The 25,128-nt window shown below is 38.7% G+C and overlaps 2 protein-coding genes and 1 long non-coding RNA gene across 6 annotated transcripts in view; all 3 read left to right on the forward strand.

Moving 5' to 3' along the window:
* The first annotated feature begins 1,620 nt into the window (after positions 1–1,620).
* LOC127537691 (uncharacterized) lies at positions 1,621–2,724 on the forward strand. Its single transcript, XR_007947487.1, has 3 exons — positions 1,621–1,930; positions 2,011–2,125; positions 2,213–2,724. It is a non-coding gene; the product is annotated as an uncharacterized LOC127537691 (long non-coding RNA).
* A 1,958-nt stretch (positions 2,725–4,682) lies between these two features.
* On the forward strand, positions 4,683–11,159 carry rpl7l1 (ribosomal protein L7-like 1). The gene is made up of 6 exons (XM_022216181.2): positions 4,683–4,797; positions 5,782–5,890; positions 6,854–7,017; positions 8,782–8,919; positions 9,012–9,121; positions 10,431–11,159. Exons 1-6 carry the CDS (start codon positions 4,784–4,786, stop codon positions 10,637–10,639), a joined length of 744 nt encoding a protein of 247 aa, XP_022071873.1. The 5' UTR covers positions 4,683–4,783; the 3' UTR covers positions 10,640–11,159.
* Positions 11,160–12,111: 952 nt separating this feature from the next.
* The window catches only part of slc5a6a (solute carrier family 5 member 6a), a 32,867-nt gene continuing 19,850 nt past the window's right edge, over positions 12,112–25,128 (forward strand). The window contains exons 1-4 of one of the 4 annotated variants that reach the window (XM_022216211.2): positions 12,112–12,338; positions 22,392–22,535; positions 23,709–23,939; positions 24,037–24,258. In XM_022216211.2, the coding sequence (XP_022071903.2) occupies positions 23,814–23,939; positions 24,037–24,258 (348 nt within the window). In that variant the 5' untranslated portion in view covers positions 12,112–12,338; positions 22,392–22,535; positions 23,709–23,813. Of the gene's footprint in view, positions 12,339–13,032; positions 13,147–22,391; positions 22,536–23,708; positions 23,940–24,036; positions 24,259–25,128 lie in introns of those variants that run through there. The other 3 variants (XM_022216190.2, XM_022216201.2, XM_051960671.1) reach the window with 3 other exon arrangements.

The following is a 25,128-nucleotide window of genomic DNA, read 5'->3' on the forward strand; positions in this document are numbered from 1 at the left end:
GTTTAAGTGTACTGAAACATGTCACTGATCTAGGATGAAGAGGATGAAACTGTGTCTGCTGCCTTATAGTTCCTAATATAGAGGTGTGTTACTGATGGTTCTCTTCCGATTCAGATTTTGGGTGGAATATAGAGTGTGACATTTAGCCTACACTGAAGTATTGCACATTCTCATCTTTTTTAACAGAGCATGGCTGGACAGCAGCAGGATGGTTCCTCAACTTCCACTGCACAGACTGACACAGTGAGATGGATGTTCAGGAAACACCAGAGCTACAGTCTGTGGAATTCCTGTGCAACTGTATAATTTAATGTCCTATATGTATTCCCAGTTATCAGTAAAACAGATTTACAAACTGCATTTGCTGAGAAAAATCCAAAAAACAGATTAGGAGGGCAGATCTGGAAATTGAAATACTGGAGCACAAGTTAGAGGTGGGTGATGGTCACAGGTGAATTATGTTAACTACTGGAACATGAACTGAACTATCTCTTTTATTTGTAGGAAATAAAGAAGACCAAATTTGCTGTGATGGTGATGATGGTGACTTAAACTCTAAAGTGATTATTGCATACGGTGTCTCTGACTGCTCTGCTGTCCTGGATAGCTGCAGGTGGATGGGGCCATCATGTGGGTCTTCAGTTTGTAGGGCAGGGTGTTGCTCTCCTCTAATAGTGGTAATATTATGAAGAACAACACATGCCACAGTAATATCACAGGCCCTCTCAGGGGTCAACCTGAGGAGATGTAGGCTCTGGAAACAGGCTTTCAGCAGGCCTATGGTCATCTCCACCTGGGCTCTGGTCCTGCAGTGAGTCCGGTTGAAGTTCTGTTGGGGGCCTGGTTCAGGGTCAGGGTATGAGGTCATCAGCCTGGGTTGGCATGGTAACCCCTGTCACCCAGCAGAAGGCCATCAAACTCTCCTGTAATGTATAGTGGATACATCAGAGCATATTAAAGGAGGGAGACAAGTGAATTCTATTGTGAAAATCTTTATGCTGCTGACCACGCTGCAGTCTGTTGCTCAGGTTAGACTCTCCATAAATCCTGGCGTCATGAACAGACCCAGACCACTTGGCCTCCACATTAGAAATGATGCATGCAGCATCACATATGATCTGGACAGAGAATGACAGATGTTGAACTATGATGCAGTCTTTAACATTTAGAAACAGTAGTCAGTCTATCTGTAGCCTACCTGCACATTTATGCTTTGAATGGACTTCCTGTTCATGATGTGAGGGAGCTGTGATGAGGATGTGTGTGCATCTATGCATCCAATCACACTGGGAAATCCTAAAATAAATTAAAATGACTAATCCCAGTCTGAGGTTGCAGCACAATGTCATTAACAGAATATGATTTAAAATGAATTTAACATATTTCTACATCATTCACCTGCAATCCTGTGGAACTCCTCCTTGATGCTCTGACAGGTTTATGTCCAGGGAAAACCACAGTGATGGTAAAAGTCGTTTCAGGGCCAGGAACACTTTTCTGACCGCCCTCCATACAGTTGCCTTACTCTGCATCTCCGACATTATATAAAAACTTCCATTTGCAAAGAACCACAGCGCAACACACAATATCTGCTAGATGTGAGAGCATGACTGCGGCTGGTAATGTAAATGTAAGGACGGATTAGGTTGTTTATGTAGATTATGGACTTAAAAGGATTGCGAAACATTTTCCGGAAATGCGAGAACATTTATGCATGGTCTGATAACAATCTACCGACGAATATTTAATTATCTGTGCTGTAATGCTGCTCCTTTATCCACTGGATCATTAATAAAAGCTGTTCTATGCCAAAACTCGCTCGCTTACTGACTGAATGAATGAGGAAATGAAACAGCGTGTGTGGCTGAAAGTGGGCGGAGATGGAGAGAAACTCAAGGAACGCGGCACAGACTCTGTGCAGTCATTGGTGGTATGTGTAGTTCCCTAAACAAAAATATTTTATTGTGTAAGAATGTACAAAAAATATAATAAAAATACATGTGTATGTAGTAAATACATGGAGCTTCGCAGTGAAGTGAGTGGAGAGTTGGCCAATTGGACAATTGTTGAGCGGCTGTGTTCAGAACAGACTGATGGATCAAATTGCGGAGTCTTCTTGCTGATGGTAAGTCAGTCTTTTTTTTTTCTCTTTTCATTGTCTTTACCTGTCAGTGAGGCAGCTCCATTATAACAATGTTTGTGTTTCCTCCAGAATGCTGACGCAATTGCATGCGAGGTGTCTCCCAGCATTATGTGCCAGTAACATTGTGCTACGTATCGCCGTTGTGTTCATCATTGCCTGGTAGAGAATGACCATTTTCGAACCAACAGATGTGGTTTGAATCTGAATTGTGTGCAACGTAAGGAAAAGAAGCCCAAATGGATACATTGCAGCGGCTGTTATTTGTGGCTGCACTACTCTTGTGTAAACATTATATGCAAGCCAAGACGACTTTTTTTTTTTTTTGCCCCATGTGCAAATAAATCAAGAATCATGAATAGTTTGTCTGCCCAATACATTATCACAACTATTACTGCTAGACATAATTTTAGTTCACAAAGAAAGAGCAACTTAACATTCTCTTAAAGCAATGAAAATAATTGTTCCTCTGTTTTATCAATATTAAGCGTTAACTGCAACTATTTAAATACTTTCTTATTTCATTTTTAATATTGAGAACCATTAAGCTTCATGTTCATAATTTGTGTCTTGTTTCATGCTTATAAGGAACATTGTATATAATATTGTATTTTGTGTTGTATAATCAAATAAAGATTTCATTGATTTTTGAAAAGCCAATTCTTTTATATTGAAATCTTATTATTACATATTTAAGGTACATGCATTACTGAATTATATCACCAAAAGGTTTAAAACCCAGTTACATAAATATTTATGGTGATAAAGTACTAACTATAATTTCAATACAATAATATTTTAAACATGGTAAGGTTTAATTATGTTCTAGTTTATAAATTGTACATGTTAGCTTGCTCACCTATACAGACTCTGTAGCATAGAGCACTCCCACAACAACTGAACAATGACAGAGTGTTACAACCCAGGAATCAAACGCGGGCTGCTAGATCAGCAGTCCAGCACTCTACCAATGTTGCCACAGAGAAAGAGCTCCGTTCGCCATAGCCACGGGTCCGTACCTCTAGTACAGATGCTACGGTATGGGTCCGTACCTCTAGCATCAATCCTCAGATAAACCTGCTGGGGACCAGGTTCAAGTCATAGAGTCTATTACTGCGGTAACTGACCGAGAGTTTAAGTAACCCCTCTTTGTGAAACAGGCTAGAGTTACCCCGCATTCCCTGGTTAGAGTTACCTCGCTTCGTGAAACGGAAAACTCTGAGTTTCCCTCAATTCACGGTTAAGAAACTCAGAGTTTTCAATAAACCTGCTTCGTGAAACAGGCCCATGTTCTTCACATGTTCCACATCTGGATGTTTTCAGCATAGACATAATAAAGAGTAGACGCCGCATCGACCGCTGCTGTCCATTGGGGCTGACGAGCGGTGGGGTCGCCATCTTGGTCCGGTCAGCCGCTCCACTCAGCGCCATTTGACAGTGCATTTAATCCATCTTAACTCTGAATATTAACCTGATTTTCACGCGTTTTTATTTTTATTTTTTTTTCTGCACACGTCATACATGTAGCTATGATACAGGACAAATGGTTCGGCGTATTTTAATATTCATAGCGGGAATAATAGATCATAATAATAATAGGTAATAGAATATTCTGATGTTAAGCTCGACTTTAGACAGGTATTTTGCAAACACTGTAAACACACACACACTAATATATGTTAGAGAAGCAGATAATGGCAGTAAAGTCAATTATTTTAATAATTTGAAGAGACAATATATGATTGCGCCATATATACATATATAAACAAAATACTGACTAATGAACACATTTCTATATAAAACTATATATATATATATATATATATATATATATATATATATATTATCATTTTCTGATATATCTTTTTAATATATATGTATGAATTATATTGATAGTCTATATATGATTTATATAATAATTTTCTCTGATGTATTGATTATATTAATACTCCATCTATGATTTATATATATTCATTTTCTCTGATATATAACTTCTATCTATTGTTTTATATAGAAATATGTGTTAATTAGTCAGTATTTTGTTTTTATATATATATATATATATATATATATATATATATATATATATATATATATATATATATATATATACGTATATAGCGTAATCATATATTGTCTCTTCAAATTATTAAAATAGGCTAATTGACTTTACTGCCATTATCTGCTTCTCTAACATATATTAGTGTGTGTATGTGTCTACAGTGTTTGCACAATATCTGTCTACAGTCGAGCTTAATATCAGAATATTCTATTACTGTTAATCCCGCTATGAATATTAAAATACGCCGAACCATTTGTCCTGTATCATAGCTACATGTATGACATTTGCAGCAAAAAAATAAAAATAAAAACGCGTGAAAATCAGTTTAATATTCAGAGTTAAGATGGATTAAATGCGATGTCAAACAGCGCTGAGTGGAGCGGGTGACCGGACCAAGAGGGCGGCCGTATTTCTCGCTGCGCAGCAGCCCGAGCGGCGTCTAGTCTTTATTATGTCTATGGGTTTCAGTGTTACTGGCCGCTTGGTGTCAGTGTGCGCCGTTGCAGCGTCCAGTCTGTGGCGAACAAACACGTGGAATAAGACGTCATCACTGCGCGACGGTCAACACTTCAGATTTCATCATGGCTGAATCGGAGTATGTATTTGTTTTTAATATCTAAGTCCATCCGTGCTTCATTTTCGTACAGTTTAAACATGTGGGATCTTTCTGGTAAATACTAGTTTCACTAACTCGGTAAATGTTTATATTTAGAAGGTTGATGGGTAAAAAAGCAGTTTCTAATTTCACATGGATCTGAGTATACCGAGAGAGACGTGATGCAGTTTCGCTATCTAAAACTAGTTATTGTAAATAACAGTGCTTTAATGCAGGGGACTGCACCTGTGCTGTATGTTTTGTCAGCTCTGTTTGGGTTACTTTTCTACTAATACTAAAGTTGTCGAGCTCACCAACCTGATGTTGTGTAGCTGATTTGTTCTCTTTGGAAACAGATGACTGCTTATATCAAATATATGTGAACAAAACTCTAAATTCCTGCATGCAAATGGCTTAGTTTTATGGTTAAATAAATGTTAACCAGGTTGGCACAAGAGGTTAAGAGTTGTTCAGCTTGTTACAAGTTCTCAGCTGCTGAATTATTCCACATTCTAGCCAGCTGTGGCTTTAAAGGACAATGATCAGATCGTGTCTCCAGACAATTCCTTGACCAGTGACTATAAAGTTTCTTTAAATGCAGCTTTATTTACTGATTCTGCAGATGAAAAGTAAAAGACAAGATCCGGCTGTTGGCATGTTTGTGCTGCACATCATTTGGGACTGAAGCCAGGCAGAATGTCCACAACTTCACTGTTTGTTGTCTGAGATTGTTTAAGGCAGCTCTGACAACACCAGCCTGTTGTCCAAATGATTGGAAGACAGGTTCTGACTGAGGATTCATTCTGTTGTAGAGATGTTGAAGCAATAAATATGTATTTCCTGTAATAAAAAGATGCAATGTAATCTAAAAAATATTACATGCTGTGTTTGTTGTATATGTACTTAATGTTAGAAAATGTGCTGAGCTAACTTTGAACAGTTTATCAGAAGTCTTCCTCACTAACTTGATGTTTCTGTTTCCAGATCCAAAAAGGTGATCAAGTTAGTTCCAGAGTATCTCCTGAAAAAGAGGAAACAATACCAGGCAATTAAAGCTACACAAGCCAAGCTTGCACTGCTTGAGAAGAGAAAAGTAAGTAATGGTTGTTTTCCTTGACAGTATGAAAAGTCAGATACAGAAAAAGTATCAGCACTGTCCAGAGGGCTGTATTACGAAGCCAGATGAATGGGTTAGTGAGGTATGTTGAGCCTAAATACACTTTTTTAGTGTCACAAAGGTGGCTCTCTTTTAACCAGATAGATTACCATGATAACTGACTCTCCACTGCTAACCTGCTCTGGAGGAGGTTATGTCCACACTTTTGGATTCAAATCTGCTGTAGAAATTGTCTTCCTTTCACTAATTTCTTTCCTGACCATATTCTCTCTCAGCAATACAGATTTTCAGCAGAATGAACACAACATATCTTACAGCCTGCTGAGTAGTATATTAGTGTTGATACTTAATGAAGCTGTGCAGTTTTAGCGGGCAAACTGTGTGTGGTGCGTTTCCTTGATAACATACAGTTCAATTTGTGATACAGAAAATACATAGATACACTACCAGTCAAAAGTTTGGACACACCTTCTCATTTCATGGTTTTTCATTGTTTTCGTGACTATTTACATTGTAGATTCTCACCGAAGGCATCAAAACTATGAATGAACACATGGAATATTGTCGGAAACAAAAAAAAAAGTGAAATAAGTCAAAAAATGTTTTATATGTTAGTTCCATATTCCATAGTTTTGATACCTTCAGTGAGAATCTACAATGTAAATAGTCATGAAAATAAAGAAAAACCATTAAATGAGACGGTGTGTCCACACCTTTGACTGGTAGTGTATGTTTTTTCCTGTTTTATCTCTGATTTAGGTTTTAGCCAACACAAAGAAAAGCCTGGCTGTGTTAAAACTTGCTCCATAGTGCACTGCTCTGTAATGAAACGGAAACCAAACTTGACCTTTGATGTAGACTTGATGCAAAATATGGGAAAAAAATATCTATATTTTTGTTCAGCTGCATATATGCATGTGTTTCTCTGTGTTGTTGCAGGTATCAAAAGGCAAACCATTACAATTCAAGCGTTTGGAAGATTTTTTGAAAGACAGCCACAAGAGTCACCGTGACAACACTCGTATCCGTAGAGCCGAACACAGACCACCTGCACCGCTACCTCCTGAAAAGCACAAACTGGCCTTCGTCGTCCGCATCAGAGAGTAAGTCACTCGGAGGCAGATAGAGGTTTTTAAAGTAGTCTAATGTACAATTCCTCAATATTAGCTCAGATACTCGAAATGAGTTGGAAATATGGTCAGTAGTGAATGCTGATGAGCACTTGGTCATTAGGCAACTGTCCACTCCATCCTCTTAGTGTCATGATTTTATGATGTATTATTATGTGCGTTATGAATTGTCTCATAGAAAAAGTTTTTCTGAAAAATCCCTCATCACAAACAAGGCTTTGTTACATCTTGAAGTAGTTTTCTAAGAAGAATTCACATGTTTCTTGGGAGATGGAAACACCTTTTCCAAGTTCTGACACAGCAAACATTGAACTCACTTGATTGTCTATTTCTGGTTCTTTCATTGTTTTCACCTCCAGAAGGAATAAAACTCAAAAGAAGAATTGCAACTTTCACAATTATATTCAATACCTTAAGACTTCTATTTAGTTTTCTCTCAAAAAAGACAAAAGTTCTGTTTCTTTTTTTTTTTTTCAAACTTCTGGTTTTGTTTCTGGCCTCTTCTACTCTGTTTGTTACAGCATTGTGTAATACCACCACCTTCTGATGGCAGTGTACTTGTTTCACTCCAATGCAGTGGACTGAAACAAGCTTAAGATTTTTTTCGTGACATTTCGAAAGTTTGCATCCGATTCGCATGACAGTTATGTGGAAACATGCCTGCTGTCTGCTTGAAGGTGGTCAATGAGCTGCAGTGGCTCAAATATGGGCAAATTTCAAATAGAGAAACTGATGTTTTATAGATATCTGGTCTGAATGAATATTTGAAGCACTCCGTCAGAGTTTTGATTATATTTTTTACAATAAAGGGTCCTCACAGGTGCCCAGATAGCTCAGCTGGCTGGGTAGGCAACCATTTTACAGGGGCTATAGTCCCCGACACAGCGGTCATGGGTTTGAATCCAGCTCATGGCAATTTACTACATGTCATTCCCCGACTCTTCTACCCATGTTTCCTGTCTCTCTTTCACTGTCCTATCCAGTGGTTCTCAATTTTTTTAAGTTAAATTTCAACAGTATTATGCCTCAGTTGACCATTTACACATGCATTGCAACTTACAGATGACAGTTCATCTGCAAAGACACAAAACATTCAGTCACAGCTATCTGGAACTGAGCAATCTGGTATTTTACTTTATGATCAAAATAACTTGTCAAGGTCTAGAAATTATTTAAAATTTACAGTTTTCCAAATTTACAATCTGCAGTTAATGCCTTCTGTGTAATTTTTACACTTTGCAAAGTCGTCCCACGGGCTGATTCTGGCAGGCCGGTTTTGGACCGCGGGAGACACGTTTCAAGATGGTGACATGATCAAGTACGCCAGTGGTCTGATTGCACATTAACGATGCATTCTCGGTCGTCTGTATTTGGCAAGTACACAAGTTTGGACTTGGACAACGGCCAGCACAGTTTGTGTGCCGCGAAAAACAGTAGTTGTTTTTACAGTAGTTCAGCTAATTAGTTCCACGTAGACGGACGTTTTCCTCCCAGTCACTTGCACCCCCCTTGTCATGCCTCCACACACGACTATTTGAGAAGCACTGGTCCTATCTAACACAGATAAATATGCCCAAAAAATAATAATGAAGGTTCCTCACATGCTTTTATTGCTATTAAGGAAAAGTGTTAGCTGTTGATTTAGTCTTTTCAGCCTGTTTTGTGCTTTGTTTTTTGGTTTCCCGCACACTGAAAAGCTATTCCACTTTGTTAAAATAAAAATTCCTCTCCCATTAGGATTAAAGGTGTCAGCAGTAAAGTGATGAAGGTAATCCAGATGTTTAGACTGAGGAAGATCTTCAGCGGGTCCTTTGTCAAGATAAACAAGACCTCCATGGCCATGCTGAAGATTGTGGAGCCCTATGTGGCCTGGGGGTGAGTCATTCCCACTGCTGTGCTGCAGAACTTTGTCTTGGGTTTTCATTTGTGGTGTTAAATATTCTACCACTTGGTATTGTTCACGACAGCTTTCCAAACATGAAGTCTGTTCGTGAGCTCATTCTGAAGAGAGGTCAGGCCAGGGTCGGCAAGAGGGGGGTTCCTCTCACAGACAACACCTTCATTGAGCAGCACATGGGTAAGTCACGTCCACTGTTTGATTTTTTGTTACTGTTTATTCTGTATATGTTACTTGATGCACTCTAATTAAAAATAATAACTTCATTTGTATAGCACTTTACAAATACAAAGTTACAAAGTGCTTTCACAATACAACAAATGGTAAATTAGACAAATAATGAAAACAAATAAGAGAATAAAATGCAAATTAAACTAAATAAAATTTCAATGAAGTTCTCAGTGCAGCCCATTGAAGACAACAGCTGCTATCACCTAAAAAATTAACGTATTAGGGATTAAAACCCTACAAAAAGGATACATAACACCACTTGACTGCATACGCCACCTATTAATGCTGAGACATTTTAGTGTTAATTATCATTAAGATTAACGTTCATTTAAGGACAGAACATTTTCCTAAACACAGAATTTAAACCATGTGTTTGCAAAGTGGTTTACAGAATGTCTCAGCATGCAATGTTAGAATTCTAAGGTGCAAGAAATGAAAAGTTGAACATTGATTAGATGAAACAACTCTGAGCAGCTGTGGTTACAGAAAAGCGTCGGGGAATTTTAGCACTTGTGAAGAATGTATAAAGGGTTGTTCAATAAACTGCTTTTTTTATGAGGATCTCTATTGTCAGACTTTGTAGTTGTCAGTCAGTTGTCATTTTACCTCAGGGATGTAAACTAGCAAAAACATGTAGGTTAAACACACTTTTACAGTCAGCGAAAGAAAATGTGGCTTATATTCGAAGTCAAACCCAGTGAGTGGAGATGCATGAATAATAAAGACGAGGCAAAGTGTTGTCTCACTGTGACATTTGTGAAACTCACTGAAATGTCACTTGGTTTTGAAGTTTTCCATTTGTAGCTCTGGATAGTTTGAATTTCCACACCCTCAGTGTGCTTTCAGCCTTTTTAACGATGAATAGTAGTGGATTGACAGGATCCATGCCCTGAACCTTTCCCTTAGCATGGATTTATTTAAATCTGTGAATGCATAGTAATTCAGTGTGGCCCATACTGATTAGTACACAGTTTACTGTTTAGTTGTATTTATCTTCATAGAGACTATAAATTCTGAATATATAATAAGTGGCCATAACCAACTTCCAAAAAACAGTTGTTTTTTTATTCAGTTTTAATGCAGGGTAAAATACTGCAAAGTGGCAAATGCCATTTTGGCTTTTTCAACTTACACCTAAACGTCCCCTGAAACAAAATCAATCTCGAATATGTGCATTTGATAGTATTTTCTCACTATTTACTCCTCCTTTGGGGCTCCTTTTCTTCCCGTCACTCACCTCCCTCCTCTCGTTCCTCAGGTAAACACGGCATCATCTGTTTGGAGGACCTGATCCATGAGATCTACTCCGTTGGTAAAAGCTTCCGGGTCGCCAACAACTTCCTGCTTCCTTTCAAGCTGTCAGTGGCTCGTCATGCTGCCAGGGATAAAGCTGGGCTCCTGAAGGACCTGGGGAATCCTGGGTTCCGCGGTACAGACATTAACTCCATCATCAGAAAACTGAACTGAGGGGAAACTCGTGCAAGATGGACACTCAAGGATGCTGTGTTTGTTGAGGAGCTAATGCCAATATTTTCTTTGGCAGAGAAGCTTGTGGGTTCCACCAAATTGTGTTTAAATTACATTTATCTGTATGTCCATTCTCTGGTTACACTTACAGCTCGCTGTGAAACGGCACAAGTGGAGTCTCTTCCCTTATCCATGTTGGGTTTTGTACTCTTGTCTGAATGATATCATGTAGTGCCCCTGAACATGGACTGATTGAAGCAGCTGTGCTCTTCAGTGAAAAGTAGTCAAATCTTTGTGAAATGTTAAATATTGTACTTACTACACAAACAGCAACATTCCTCCAGTTGTCAGAGGAATTGATTAATATTTGCCAAGACAGTAAATGAATAGAGTATGCAAGATCCAGCACCACCTCCAATATATTCATTTACTGCATTTGGTAGTTTTCAGTGTGAAAAGAAGTGATTAATGATTCACTGTTTATACAGTTTGTTTTACAATAAAAACTATTATAATGACATTGAGAGCCTGTCTGTTGATAGAACTTGCAGAGGAAGCAGTTACTGTGCTGAACATGTTTCCCCATGGGATTTATTCAGGGTTTTTCCTGGCATTGGAGTCTGTTTTCTAATGCGAAAGACATTGATGCATTTTCCTGTTATTTTTGATCATTTAATAAACAAATTGTATATTAGACTTTGATGAAGGAAACTTCAATAAAATTCAAGGTATAAGTGTTTTTGCCACATGCTGCTCATACAGTATGTGTGCTAAAGTATAGGGTGTGCAATAAGAAGAAGACAAGAACATTTTTTTTTTAAATGAGGAAGAAATGCTATCGTGGAGTGTACATTCTGCAAGAAATAACATTTTTACTTTTATTCTCAGTTTTCAGCGTTTTGACGCTGATGATTTCCCTTTGCCACTGGCTAAAATCAATGGAAGGAATCTACAACCTCTTTGCATGGCGTGCCAAAAACTTTTCCCTGGTGTTGATAATGTGCCTTTAAAGGCACCTGCAGCTCTAAACTGGTTGAATAGTTTCATTTAAGACAACAGTATTGGCAAATCTTTGAGGACAGCTATGCAAATATTCCTGAAATAAAAGGCTTTAGAGTTTCAGTAAAAGAAACCATCTGTGACCACTTATCAGGTACTTATAATGCAGTCTTGATGTCCCTCACCTGGCATTTTCACCACAGTTTGAGGAATAGGGATCTTGGGGCAATAATGACTCATGAATCAAGTAATTTGGAGGTGAGAATAAATACCTGGGCTTCCCTACCAGTCATAGTATGAAAGTGAATAAGCCTTTTGAATGTGAGATGAACAAAGAAAACAGTCCATTTATCCAATTAAGATTAATAGATTAACCAGGATTGCAGAAATGATACTGTATCTACTATATTTTTTTTTCTCCTGACTAATCCCATCCCTGTGGTGTTACACTGGTGCCACTATTAATTCAACAAGACACATGAGTCACCAGCTGGAGGAGGGGGAAGAGATGTGGCTGGATGTGCAGCTGCGCTCTCACCAATGCGCACTGGGAGGAATGGAGGATGATGTCGTGACCGCTGCAGGAACGCAACTGATGTTTTTCTCTCCAAATTGGAGGTAAATGTGTGTCATTGGCTTGGTGGATGCACTGGAGAAGACAACATGTTCTCACACCTGATGTCGACGTAGAGGACAGCAGGTAAGATGTAGACAGTCGTGCATGCTGGGTGAGCGGGGTTTATGCTCTCCAAATCTGTAAAATCAATCAGCTGGCATTGCCATGGTGATTAATTACCGTGATGACGATTTTTCATGCAGCCTCGCGTCATGATACACACTGAACCGGGTCATTTACAACACACACAATATATATAACAATAATAATAACTAATGGTGAGGTTGACACTTATACAGCTTCCCTGTCACTTTAAAATTCTGTCTTTCCCAATGGAAATCCTGCTATCACAAATCAATAAACCTATTACATTTATTTCAGGCGGCCAATGCACGTGTTGTGTTACCTTCAGGGATATCGGTTAGATTGGACTCCTGATAAGAATTTGAAAAATGTGACGAATGAATGAGATCGTACTTAGAATTTAGTTGAATAATAGCAGAAAAATAGACTGGTATTCCCACTAGAAGCTAATGTAAAGTAATTTGTGTTTTTAATTTATGTGACTCGTCTTCTCTGTGTGTATCTCAATGAAAAGCGCCACTCATAAAGATCTTTTTTTATCAAATTAATCAAAAATAAAGGGGCTGTGTAAGCCATCTCTACCAACAAGAGGCAAAAGAAATGGTGATGGGGATTTTATAAGAGCTGAACGCAGTCAAATGTGTTACGTAGTTGTCAGTGGTTGATTGGACTGTGGAGTTTCCGAGCTGCATTTGAAGGCGCCTGGTGTCAAGGAGAATGGGCGGTCCGTAAAGGCTGAACCTACAATAAGATGCGAGTGATATTACCGGAGTTACGGTGTTTTGACAGCGACGGGCAGCGGTCAAAGGTAAGCATGTGGTGCTAGTTGCTGAATTAAAGCGATATTGTTGCGACAAAAAGCTGAAAATGTTGGTGTTCCGTCGTCTCAGTGGGTTTTCAGAGGTTGCCGGGTGTTCGACTAGTTGGTACACGCGGCGCCAGCAGAAAGTTGGTATGATTGGGCAACAGGACCATGTGGATACTGAGTTCTTTATCACACGAGTTTGTGTGCCTGTCGTTTGTCCGTTTGTTGTTCCTTAAGGTTATAGCAGCGTTTACTGCGGCTGTGTTGATTAGAACATAGCTGAGCAATGTGGCGTCTTGTTACGCTACCACCAACTTAGCAAAGGTAAGCCGGTTTGGCTAGCTCCTGCACCGAAATGAATGGCAGGGCGTGTGTTATTAGCTAAATATGTCAGTGCTCATATTAAAAAAAACAACCCCTCCTCTGTCACATAATTAGAGACGTTTAAATAGTAATCAACCAATTATCTGATTCCAGTTTCTTAAACGTGAATATTTTTTGTAGTCTAACATATCCAGACCTGTAGTGAACACCTAGGCACTTAATCTGACTCCACCTTAGGGGTAGAATAAGTCAGGTGGTCCAAACCCCAGCACTTATTTAGCGCTGACAAAGTATATAAAAAAAAGGTGTGTGTGTGTGTGGGGGGGGGGGTTTGGCAACTTTCAAGCTGTCACACTACCTTCTGGAATATTTGCATTGCTATCCTCAAAGATTTGCCAATACTGTTGTCTTAAATGAAACTATTCAACCAGTTTAGAGCTGCAGGTGCCTTTAAAGGCACATTATCAACACCAGGGAAAAGTTTTTGGCACGCCATGCAAAGAGGTTGTAGATTCCTTCCATTGATTTTAGCCAGTGGCAAAGGGAAATCATCATCGTCAAAACGCTGAAAACTGAGAATAAAAGTAAAAATGTTATTTCTTGCAACTTGATGGCAACACCTTTGACCAATCACACTTGAAGCACTTTTTGCACTTACTACAGGTCTTTCCTTATGTCTGAATTCTTGCTTGTGTTGTATGTCGCTTTGGACAAAAGCGTCTGCTAAATGAAATTGTAGAATTGTATTGCTGTGTAGAATGGTCTGACTTCACCCCTTAATTACTTTCTGCCATTTCTGTCATGTAAATCAGGGGATCCTTCTCTTGGAAATTATGAACTTCAAGTGCTTAATTTCCTGCATTCAGGCACATTTTTAGACATTTCTTCATCATTTTATAGTAACACTGCCACAATTCATCTATTAGTTATCCTCCATGAAATTGCTAGTAAAAAAAAAAGTAAAAGTTCTGATTCTGGTTTCTTGAATGTGAATATTTTTTCTTTCCTGCTCCATAATGGTAGTCTCTGACCTGTAGTGCTGTGTAGAATGGTCTGACTACAGGGGGAAAGGCTCTGGCACACTTTTTTTTTAAATTAGGCATACAAATTTAAACAATTTTCCTAACTGACAAAGTGATAACAGGACAGCTTTGCAAGATATCGTGTTCTTTCTCTAACAGCACCAAATTAGCAAAGGCGAAAGTACAGTGACCATTTTTCATGTGCTGTTATAGCCATTGTTTAGTGTAGATACTTGTGTGTCACCAAATTGTCTAATTTCCAATAGTCCCTAATCTTCAGAAGTGCAGTCTCTGAAATATTTGGCTTGTTTCCTACACAAACGTACTGACTAGAAGTCATTAACCAATACATAAATCTCTGTAATGTTTGCCCATTGCTTGCTACAAGGGGTTTGGAGGGGCTGAGAACAGGATGCTGCAGCCAGGGTGACAGGGGTCTGCTAAGTAAGTCTCTTAAATTCATAAAGATAATAATGGATTAGATTTATATAGCGTTTTTCTAGGCACTCAAAGCACTTCACAATGGATCCATTATTCATTCACTCACACATTCTCACTCTGGTGGTGGTAAGCTACATTTGTAGCCACAGCTGCCCCGGGGCAGACTGACGGAAGCGTGGCTGCCAATCCGCGCCTATGGCCCCTCCAACCACCACCAACATTCACACGCATTCATACACCAGTGTGAGAGCAGCACTGGAGGCAAGGCGGGTAAAGTGTCTTGCCCAAGGACACAACAGCACATGACTAGGACAGAGTGGGAATCAAACCGCCGACCCTTTGATCATTGGACGACCCGCTCTAACACCTGATCCACAGTCACCCAGATTCAGATAGAGTTGTTCTAATTTGACTGTAAAATATTTGCAGTGATGCTGTTTAGAAGTTCTCAGCCAACACTGTTTTTAGAACTGTGCAACTCAAAGCTTTACTGTACTCTGAAGACAGCAGAGAATGTTGATGTTTTAAGAGCAAATTCAAGATCTACTTTTTCAGTCTGGCTTTTAATAGATTTTAAAAAATCTATTTGTCTATTGTACATTTTAGTTGTTTCTGTCTTCTAAGTACTTAAGTTTTCTGTTATTTCCTAATTTTTGAAATCGTAACTTCTCCTGCCTCCGGTGTTTCCTCATTGGATTTATTTCTGACAGTGTTTCCTCAGTTCTTCAGTCTTTGTTTTTATTGGGTCCTTCATTTATAACTTAATGTTTATTGGGGTATGGGGGGAGGGTACTTTTTTTTATTTTTTGTGTTGTAAACTTTGTGTTACATTCTAAAAATATCTGAAAATATGCTCCAATTGATAAAAATCAGTTTAATGAAGTCCCAGCATATCACTTTGTGCTAGCAAAATAAGCACTAGTAGTCATATCCAAAGTCTGCCAGATTTGTGGTTGTGTGAGAAAATTTGGTCAGCTTCAGAGATTTTTCTGTAATGTTTGTAATGCAAGTACCTCTAATGAACCTACTTGTAATGCATGTGATGTAAATCTGTGATGACAGCTGCCTTATGGCAATATGGCTACTACAGGCACTTTAAGTCAGTGTAATGCAAAAATTAAAAGATTTTGTTTATGGTGAGGTTGTAGAGTCACAAAATGTCTAAAGCAAGGCTGCCATTTGGCGACTGCTTCGATGAGCATAAATGGACAAGTGAAGACATTGCATTCATTGTTTTGGCGAGGTAAAACATTGAACAAACAGAATGCTAGGATCAAAGTCTCTTTCAGTGCCTCACTCTAAAGCCTTTGTTGGCTTGAAAGTTGAATGACATTTGTCCAGATTTTTAAATTTTTTTTTTTAATGTCCTGTGTGTTGTGGAACATTTGGATGATCCGAAGTAAAAACAGTCACGGTGCAACAGATTTGTGTTTGTAATTTATTGAAGAATGGAAGGAGTAACAATGAATGATAAAGAAGAGAAATGCAGAATGGATATTCCAGATGAAAGGGCACAAATCAAGCACCAGGCTCAGAGATCTGACCCAGACAAAACAGAAACTTAGAACAGTATCTGTCCTTAACACAGCACAGCTTTGCTTTTCTCATGAAGAAAACACTGTGTGAGACCTTGTTGCTTGATGCTGGTCACAACATTAATCACATATCATAATGAATAAAAGAGAACTGTTCAGAATCTGGTCTATTATGATCCTGACTAGCAGTCATGTCCAGACAAATACAGTTCATCAAGGTACAAATGAGATTTTACTTCAACACTATGATCCACGTCACAAAAAAAGAATCTATGAGCTTTTCCATGTCATGGAAAATCAATTCCAGGGTATGTGATCACATTTGTGGCCTACATATTTTCAATAGATGTAAATACAGTTTGTCTGGCGAACACACACATTCCCACCTGATCAGGTGGCGATGCTGAAGAGAGCCAAGCTGACCTTTCAATAGTAACTATTTAATATTCTGCAGGCTAATGATTATACAAAAAGCTTCAACCAGCACAAAGCATGGTGTGGTGTTATGTTGCTATTTATCACAAAAGACTAGCATAATGTTCCAGTTATGCTTTGTTCAGTGTTGTTAGTCATCAATGCAACACTTTTGTAAGTCTTTTAGAAGCCATAACAGCATTGCAATCAGTGATGCTAGTTTTATATGATGCAGTTTTTCATCTTTGTTGCCTCTAATAACAAACACTGATGCTTTCAGATTTTCAATTTTTCCTTACAGTCCATTCTGATGGTAACCGTTTTACAGAAGAGGCCAGGTCTCAGCTGAAGGTTTAATGATTACTCAAATTATTGACCTTTCAGAGTCGGTGAGATACAGAGACGGTGCACAAATTCCAAAGACGATGACAGTCGAGCAGCTGCACAAGCATGTGAGCATGCAGCTTGCATACATGTGCTTTATTTACTCTGTACTATACACAAGGCACACCCCACAGGCATCTGTGCATTGTGGTCATTTATGCAATAGTTTGTCTGACCCAGCCTGTAAAATGATGCTTTTCATTGCTTAAAAGAGTGAAATCATGTCGGTGTACATTTCTGCATTCTGTTATATCTCATTGTAATAAACTCTTCAATCAAAGTGCCATTCAAGGTAGTTTCAACCACCTACAGTTCCCCTTTATGACTTTCTAATCTACAATATAGATTAGATAAATGCCTGGTTCAGTTGAAAAGCCAAGGGAAGCAGCATATATTTATCAAAACAACCAGTCGGTCTTCATCCTTGAAGTCTTATCGCTCATGAAACTGGAAAATATTGTTTAAAGTATAAATGTCACCTTTGTGTTGCTAGTTCAAGTAGGTTTTCATACTGCCTCGCCATCTATTTAGTCTATGTCAACATCTGCTGATGGATTGTTTTCATTTTTTTCACAGATATTTATGGTTCTCAGACAATGTATTCTTGGTGATCCCTTGACTTTTTACATTTATGGTTTTGAGTTAAATAACTCTGTGGATTGCTATAAAATATGGTGCACTTACCCTGGTCTGCCAAATAAATTATGGATAAATTACAATAAGTTTGATGTTTCTCCGTGTCTCCTCTGGCACAATTATGAGGTCCAAATTTCTGTTTTAGGTGTACGACGAATTGTAGCAAACATGCAGTGCTAATTTTTGCTTTTGCTTCTTTGTTATTGCTATTACTTGGTCAACATTATACCTGCTTAATATCTACATGTTAAGATCCATTGGTATGTACGCCATCAAGACATCTCTTGACTTAACAAATAAATTGTCTTTATTCACCCTGCACTTTTTACAGTAGAAGATGGCTAGAAGTGCAGTATAGATTTACTTTATAAATAATTTTCTTTAAAACCAATATGTAGGCTGGTACTCTGGCTGGCATCTCAGATCTCTGTGGAAATCCCTCATCTAGCTATCAAGGACAACAAGCAGACATTGGTTGTATTTTCCTGGTTTTTGCCTTTTGATTCCGATTAATATTCAGTTTAGTGCCCACATACTATGAGTGTATTAAGTGCAGTGTTTGTCCTGGGTGCTGGCCTCTGATTGTCCAGTGAGGAAAATGTGTGCATTGCTTTGAAATGCCCTGATGCTATTTTTAAAAGCCTCATTCAGGAGTCTGTCCTTTCCAGCTGCAAACCTTCCCAGGCTCACCGTCAAGCAGCACGCTTGCTTTTTTTTTTCTTCCTTCCACCATTTACACATGAGATGGGGGGTGTAGGGGTGACAGCACCGATGAAACCAGCAATGCTACCTCATGTAATGTGCAATCATTGTCCGTTTGTTGCCAGGCAACCACAGCCTCCCTGACCTCCTTGTGTGATGTTTTGTGATGCTCGTGACGAAGCCGTCGGCACACACACACACACACACACACACACACACACACACAGAGCGTAGCTAATTATGAAATGCAAGCTGTTTAAACTTTTTTGTGTGCTTTTTTTGTTTTAATACATTTGCTTCCACCATAATCCGAGAGGAACCACATTTTGTTCATCTGCCTGTTGTATACATATGGCAGGATTGATAATACAACTGGCTTTGTATACACATAGTATTGCACACTGACTATAATTAGTTTTTTTTTGTTTTATCTCAGAAAGACACAGCTAAGTGGAAGATGAGAGAGAGGGTATTAATCAATGTTAGTAATAGGGATCAATGAATATAGTGTTTTAAGAGTTCATACCAATTATTGGTAATCAAGAAAGACCTATAATTCATCGTTGGACCAGATATAAATTAAATGTTTTTTATTAACAGCATGTGATAACAGGAAACCTGTCACCTTGGTTACTTTAATTATGATTACTATATTTGGATATGAACCTAGGATCACTGTGTTAATGAGATCAGTTTGTCTTCTGCAGTTATGTCTGCTCTTCTAATGTTTTCATCTTTCACTGTCCTGTCATTTTTATTTCCTGCTAAGGCCCAAATCTTATTTGTTATTGCTTATTTGCCACTGTTTAGAGGCTGCCAACTGCTAGCCATTTGCATTGCCTTAGCCACTGTGAAAGCAGCTAATGTCCTGATTCGTGGAGATGACTGTGCTGCTCGTTCAGTTTGTGCAGGTTTTTTTATCTGCTGGAGACATGCCTGTCAGTTAGAGCAGATTGTTAAAGTTAATCTAACTTTAGAAAGATGGTAGAGTGCACCAGACAGTGTTATCTACAGGCTAAGAGGTACAAAGCTCTGAGTGATAACTTTAGCCTAGTACCATCAGCTATTTTGTCCTGGTGATTGGCCGTTACTCGTCTAACCAATCAGAGGGCACTGTGGGCGGGACATAGCTGAGACCGCAAAGTCTCGACAGAGTCAGCTGCATCAGAGCTGAAGTATTACATTTAATTGATTTTTATCGGTAATTGACTAATACAAATAACATATACCATAATTGGAAAAATGATGCATATCAACCCTGATAATCGGCCAGGCTTTTAATCAGTCAGTCCTAATGAGTAACAGCATAAGTGGACAGAGAGCTATGACATGCAATAATTGGTGAGATTTGAACTCGTGATAAACACACAATATGTGCTGAGACCGCCCTGTATTGTGTCTGTTGTGTAATTGAAAGACACAGCACCTCCAGTGAAAAAGGCCTCAGCCAACTGGTGCAGAAGCAAATTGCTTGCTGTGAGCCATGTTCCTTTGTAATAAACATTCAAAGGTATTGTCTATTGTACCAAGCCATTAACTGTATGCTACTCAGATTGGAGTAGCCTGTGGGGTTGATGTTGAGTATCTTGTTACAGGCAACATAAAGGGAATGTTTTGAGGCCCACACAGTATTATACCAGACGGATCCAAGCTGAGTGCGCACTCACACAAGCACTACCCTGCACCTTGTTACGTAGTATGGGAATAACTTGTCCTTTGGTAGAGTGTGGGATTAGTAAATCTGCACCATTTTAGTGTCTGTGTTGTAAAGGTCATTTCACTTGGGCTGAGTTACTCTGAGGTCTGGCTGTGAGAAAGGTTGTCCATGCTTGTGAGGGAACATTACATTTCCTGAAATGAAACATTTCCTTTAGACAACTCTATCAGCTTTGCTTTCTGGAACTTTTGGCAATGTTTTGTAGGGGAAAAGATTTCATACTTTGAAGATGGGTTAAAAAAAAAAATGTTTTACCAGACTGTCCAAACCAGTCCAGGCAGAATCAGTGAAACAGTCACATGTTGTGTCATTGAAGACCAAGCAGAGATGGCAGTTATCTGAAGGAGTTCATAATTTTCTGAAGAACTTTACTTTTATTCTGGATTTTTGTATTTATAGCTATTTTTTTTATCTTTAGTTTATTCTTTCTACATATAGATTTTACACTACCAGTTAATTAAATGTTTTAGACTGCTACTGCCTTCTCGAAGTGTTTTGCAATTACACAAAGTGCACTGGCACTTTTTTAATTTGTCATTTGAAGTAGCTTTATATGACTGATTTTCTGTGGACCCCACACCATGTAGCTGCCAGGCTTCCTGTCTTTAATCCAGTGCCCTTTGTAAGTTGTTAGTCTCTCTTTCGTTTTTTTTTTAACCAATAATACCTTGTTTATGGCATGTTACCAAAAAGGCTTTTATTGTCTCTGAACAGCAGTGCAACAAAGGGCTGACAGGTCCAATCCTGTAACTCTCAGCAGGAGCAAGGACTTCTGTGAGTCAGCAGATCAACATGTTTATTTCTGCAAGGCAAAGTTAACGACAACTGCTGCAAATGTTTTGTTGTTGCAATGCTGAATGCCTTGAGGTGCAGTGTATCTGCAAAGGAAAGCTGAGGTAGCAGTGGATATATATGTTCTCAAAGAACTTGCCATGTAATATAGCTGTTTACCATCGTCAGACCCATGTGATAAGCTTAGTTTTGAATGGAGCCACCTACACTTGGAGTTGCTTCTGTTCCCAGCCTGTCGTAGTCATGCAGATTAGAAACAATGAGCCTTAATGATTAAAATGGGATTTAACAGGGTCATATGCCGAAATGGCCAGTGTTTGATCAAACCTGCTCTGAGTATTGAACAGACAGGCCTGTCGAGGCAAAACACGACTGATGTTTGATGAACACAAACGTGATCTCAGGCTCACCGTCTCACACATACAAATCTTTGCAGTGTTTTTCTTTAGTTACCACAGAAACTACTTTTTCTAGCAGTTAGAAGTTGCCAAAATGGCAACAACCAAGTGCTCCAGCTATAAAAACAACTCCAGTGCCTAGATCTTTGCTTCTTGTGATTTGAAGCAGTTGCCCTTCACTGTCATTCAAAGTTGCCAGCATATGAAGATGGCTCAAGTGGCCTTTCTAAAGATCAGTTCAACAGTTGTCTGTGTGAAAGCAATGCTTGTGTTGGAGCAGAGCATGCTCCTTCCCAGATTTCCTTACATTGCTCTGACATTACAGCTAGGGATATTGTGAAAAAATGTTTACCTTGAAATGTATCCCAGTAATTTTTCCATTTTTGTTGAACCAGTGCTTTGCTAAATTTTCTTTTTTCCTCATCAACGTATTGTATCCAGACATACTCTGTTTTGGCTGTGAACACATGATTGTTTCTGCAATCAGTATAATTGAACTGGAGTCAAATGATTCCACCTCCCTTCTTTCTACTCTTTAGCCTGTCATTGTATCTTGACCTCTCTGCAGTCAGCTGCCCTTTGGTTCTTCCTTGTAATCAAGAGTGTGGGGTACTCCACCACAACACACTGTGAAAAAGCAAGTTGTGAAAGAGAGGATGGTTTAATGTGTGCTGGTATATTGGACTGTAAAATCTACAAAGTGAGATCTGTAAAATAATACATTGTATAGCTCTTGTTAAAACATAATAAGAGATTGAGTTTTGTTTGGTTCAAAGGATCTGTTTCCAAAAGAAAAGAGGGTATTGTTTGGAAAAGATTGCACATGTATTGAACAGTTTGTAACAATATTGTGACAGGTCGTTTTTCCTCATGTGATTCGTAGGTGTGCTGCGTTGTTTTGCTGAATTTCTCCGCATCTCCACAGTGCTCATGTTTGGAGGTTGTGACCTGGCAGGACTCTCCCCTCCTTTAAGCCTTAAGCCTGAGCAGCCAGTGTGCGTCAGCCAGCAGCAGCAGCTCCAGCACAGTAAGTCCTTTGCTGTTTTTCCTTTGTTGCATTTCCTATCGTATCTCAAGGACTACATCTGTTTCCCAGCTTAGAATTTGCATTTTGTAGCATTGCAATCATGGCTATATTTTGTCCTGCTGTAATTCAGATGCAAACATGCGGTCCTAATCGTTATTGTTGAAAGCTTTTCTGCCACAAAAAATGTTTTGATGTAGCTGCTTTGACAGAACATATAAAAAATAGTATTTATTAAACATTTTTGTCAAATTCACATGCTTCTTTTGTGACGGCAGCAGCAAAATCTTTAGACCTGATATGCGTTTTTAAGTTACTCTTAAATTCCTCACATTCTTGTCATCTTTTGTATAGCCATTCTGTGTTACACATTAACACAGTGTCTAATCTGTCCCCTTTCAACTCTCTCTGTCTCTATTTCAGTTGGATACAGTTTTTTTTTTTTTTAAATATAATGCTAATTCAGAACGCAAGTAATGTCAGGGCAAGACCTCCTTTTAGACAGGACAAAACCTTCAGCAGAGCCTGTCTCAGGGAAAGCAGACATCTGCCTTGACCAGTTGGGGTGAGGGGAGAGCAGAAAGAGAAATTAAAATCTTTCCTGTCTAATGTCTTTTTGGTTTGTTATTTTGGCTCAAAATAAGGTATTACTGCTCATTATAAGGTTTTGTTCTGACTATCCTCTCCCTTGATTTATTTGAGTGTTGGAAATTACAACATGTTCCTTCATCTAGGCATTATCTGTGGTGATTTGAAGTAAATTAAAAGCAGTTGGTAATTAAGACAAGAATACAAAATATGAGACTGAAAGTAATGAGGAATCAACTGGTATCTTAAGCTTCTGTTGAGTACTAATAAAATAATTATTTCAAAGTATACAACCATAGTCTTTGGTATATATTGTTCTTTTTTAAGTCAGATTGACCATAACGCTGACACAGAGTGAAAAATTTCAAGGGGTCTGAATACTTTCCATACCCACTGTATACCTTACTGTGGTGATTCTACACTGGACAAAAACATTGAATTACTTTTGTCAGTTTTTGTTGAAATGAACAAATTCTGTCATGATGCTGCTGCCTGGGTCTGTTTCAGAGTCTTCCTCCAGGTTTCATTGAAAATAATAAATTAACATGACCTCCTAACTTTCTTTCTCCTGTTTATCTTTGTCTCCAGCTCTCAGCAAATCTCCGTATGGGTGAAGTGTTTTTGTTGACATTGTAGTCAGCGCCAGTGGTCGTACTTCCCTCCTGTGATCCTCCCTCCACATCCAGCCTTAACATGGGGGAGGTCATCCAGATGCACTTCACCACGGTGGACTATGTCATCTTTGTTTTGCTGCTTGTGGCCTCGGCTGGCATTGGCCTGTTTTATGCCTTCTCTGGTGGGCGTCAGCGTACGACACAGGTAGACTTTGGTGTTGGATGCAAACAAAGAATAAAGAGATCAACTTCAGCTGTCATTTTAGTCCTGATATCTGATGCCAGTGTCTTGTTTTTCACAGGAGTTTCTGATGGCCGACCGCTCCATGAGCTGCCTGCCTGTGTCTCTGTCCCTGCTGGCCACGTTCCAGTCAGCAGTGGCCATCCTGGGCGCTCCATCTGAGGTCTACACATTCGGGACAGAGTACTGGTTCCTGGGCTGCTCTTATTTATTGGGTCTGCTCATCCCAGCTCATGTATTTATACCAGTCTTCTACAGGCTGCGGGTGTCCAGCGCCTACGAGGTACTCACAAAGGGAGTTACCACACAACTTTCTTAACCTAAGTTTATTGTCTCTTTTTATTCTTACGTACACTGACTTGCATGCATAGTACAATAACAAAATTCAAATGTTTTTTGTTGGTCAGCAACTTAAGCCTCTCTGTATTTGCTCTGGTTGTTCTTTTTGCCTTGTCATGTCTCATTATGTGTCTTTCTGTTCAGCACTTTTCTTGCATGCAAAAAAAAGGAGAGAATTAACCGTGTGAACCCCAAGGAGTTTTGGAATGTTTTCACTCACTGTGATCTCATTCATTGCAATACAAAGAAGTAGGAAAAACACAAACATTTCTTTTGCGCAGTACAATAAAGTTAGGACAAAAATCACATAAAATAAACTCTTTTTTTTTTTTGACTTATTCATTTTACAAAAAATTTAAAACTTGCAATCCACATATACAGCATGTTTCCAAGTGCACATAGGTGTTACCACTATTGGAAAAAGGAAGGCAGCACATGGTATCGATAATTTTATGCTTAGATTTTTAATTTGTTTCCACACTTGTGCCCTGTCTGTTCTATGTATGTAGTCCCTGAATGTTTGTCACGCAACTGTTAATAGTAGCTCAGTCAGTAATGATCTTTTGGTTGAGCAGAAGTGTTAATTTTTTTTTTTTAAAGAATTTTGTCGACTGTAAATTGTTCATTTTTGGCAAATGGTTAAATTAGACTCGTAGAATAAAACAACCAATTAAATATTCAGTTTTTTTTTTGTTTAAATTTGATTATTTTTCCTGACAAAACCAAAAGTCACACATAATTAGTTCAAGCACCTTTGGAAAGTTGAACATCAGATGATTCTTTCTGTCTTTACAGTTTCTGGCTGTGATAAATT

This window comes from Acanthochromis polyacanthus, chromosome 16 (assembly GCF_021347895.1).
Source record: "Acanthochromis polyacanthus isolate Apoly-LR-REF ecotype Palm Island chromosome 16, KAUST_Apoly_ChrSc, whole genome shotgun sequence".
Classification (NCBI taxonomy): Eukaryota; Metazoa; Chordata; class Actinopteri; family Pomacentridae; genus Acanthochromis; species Acanthochromis polyacanthus.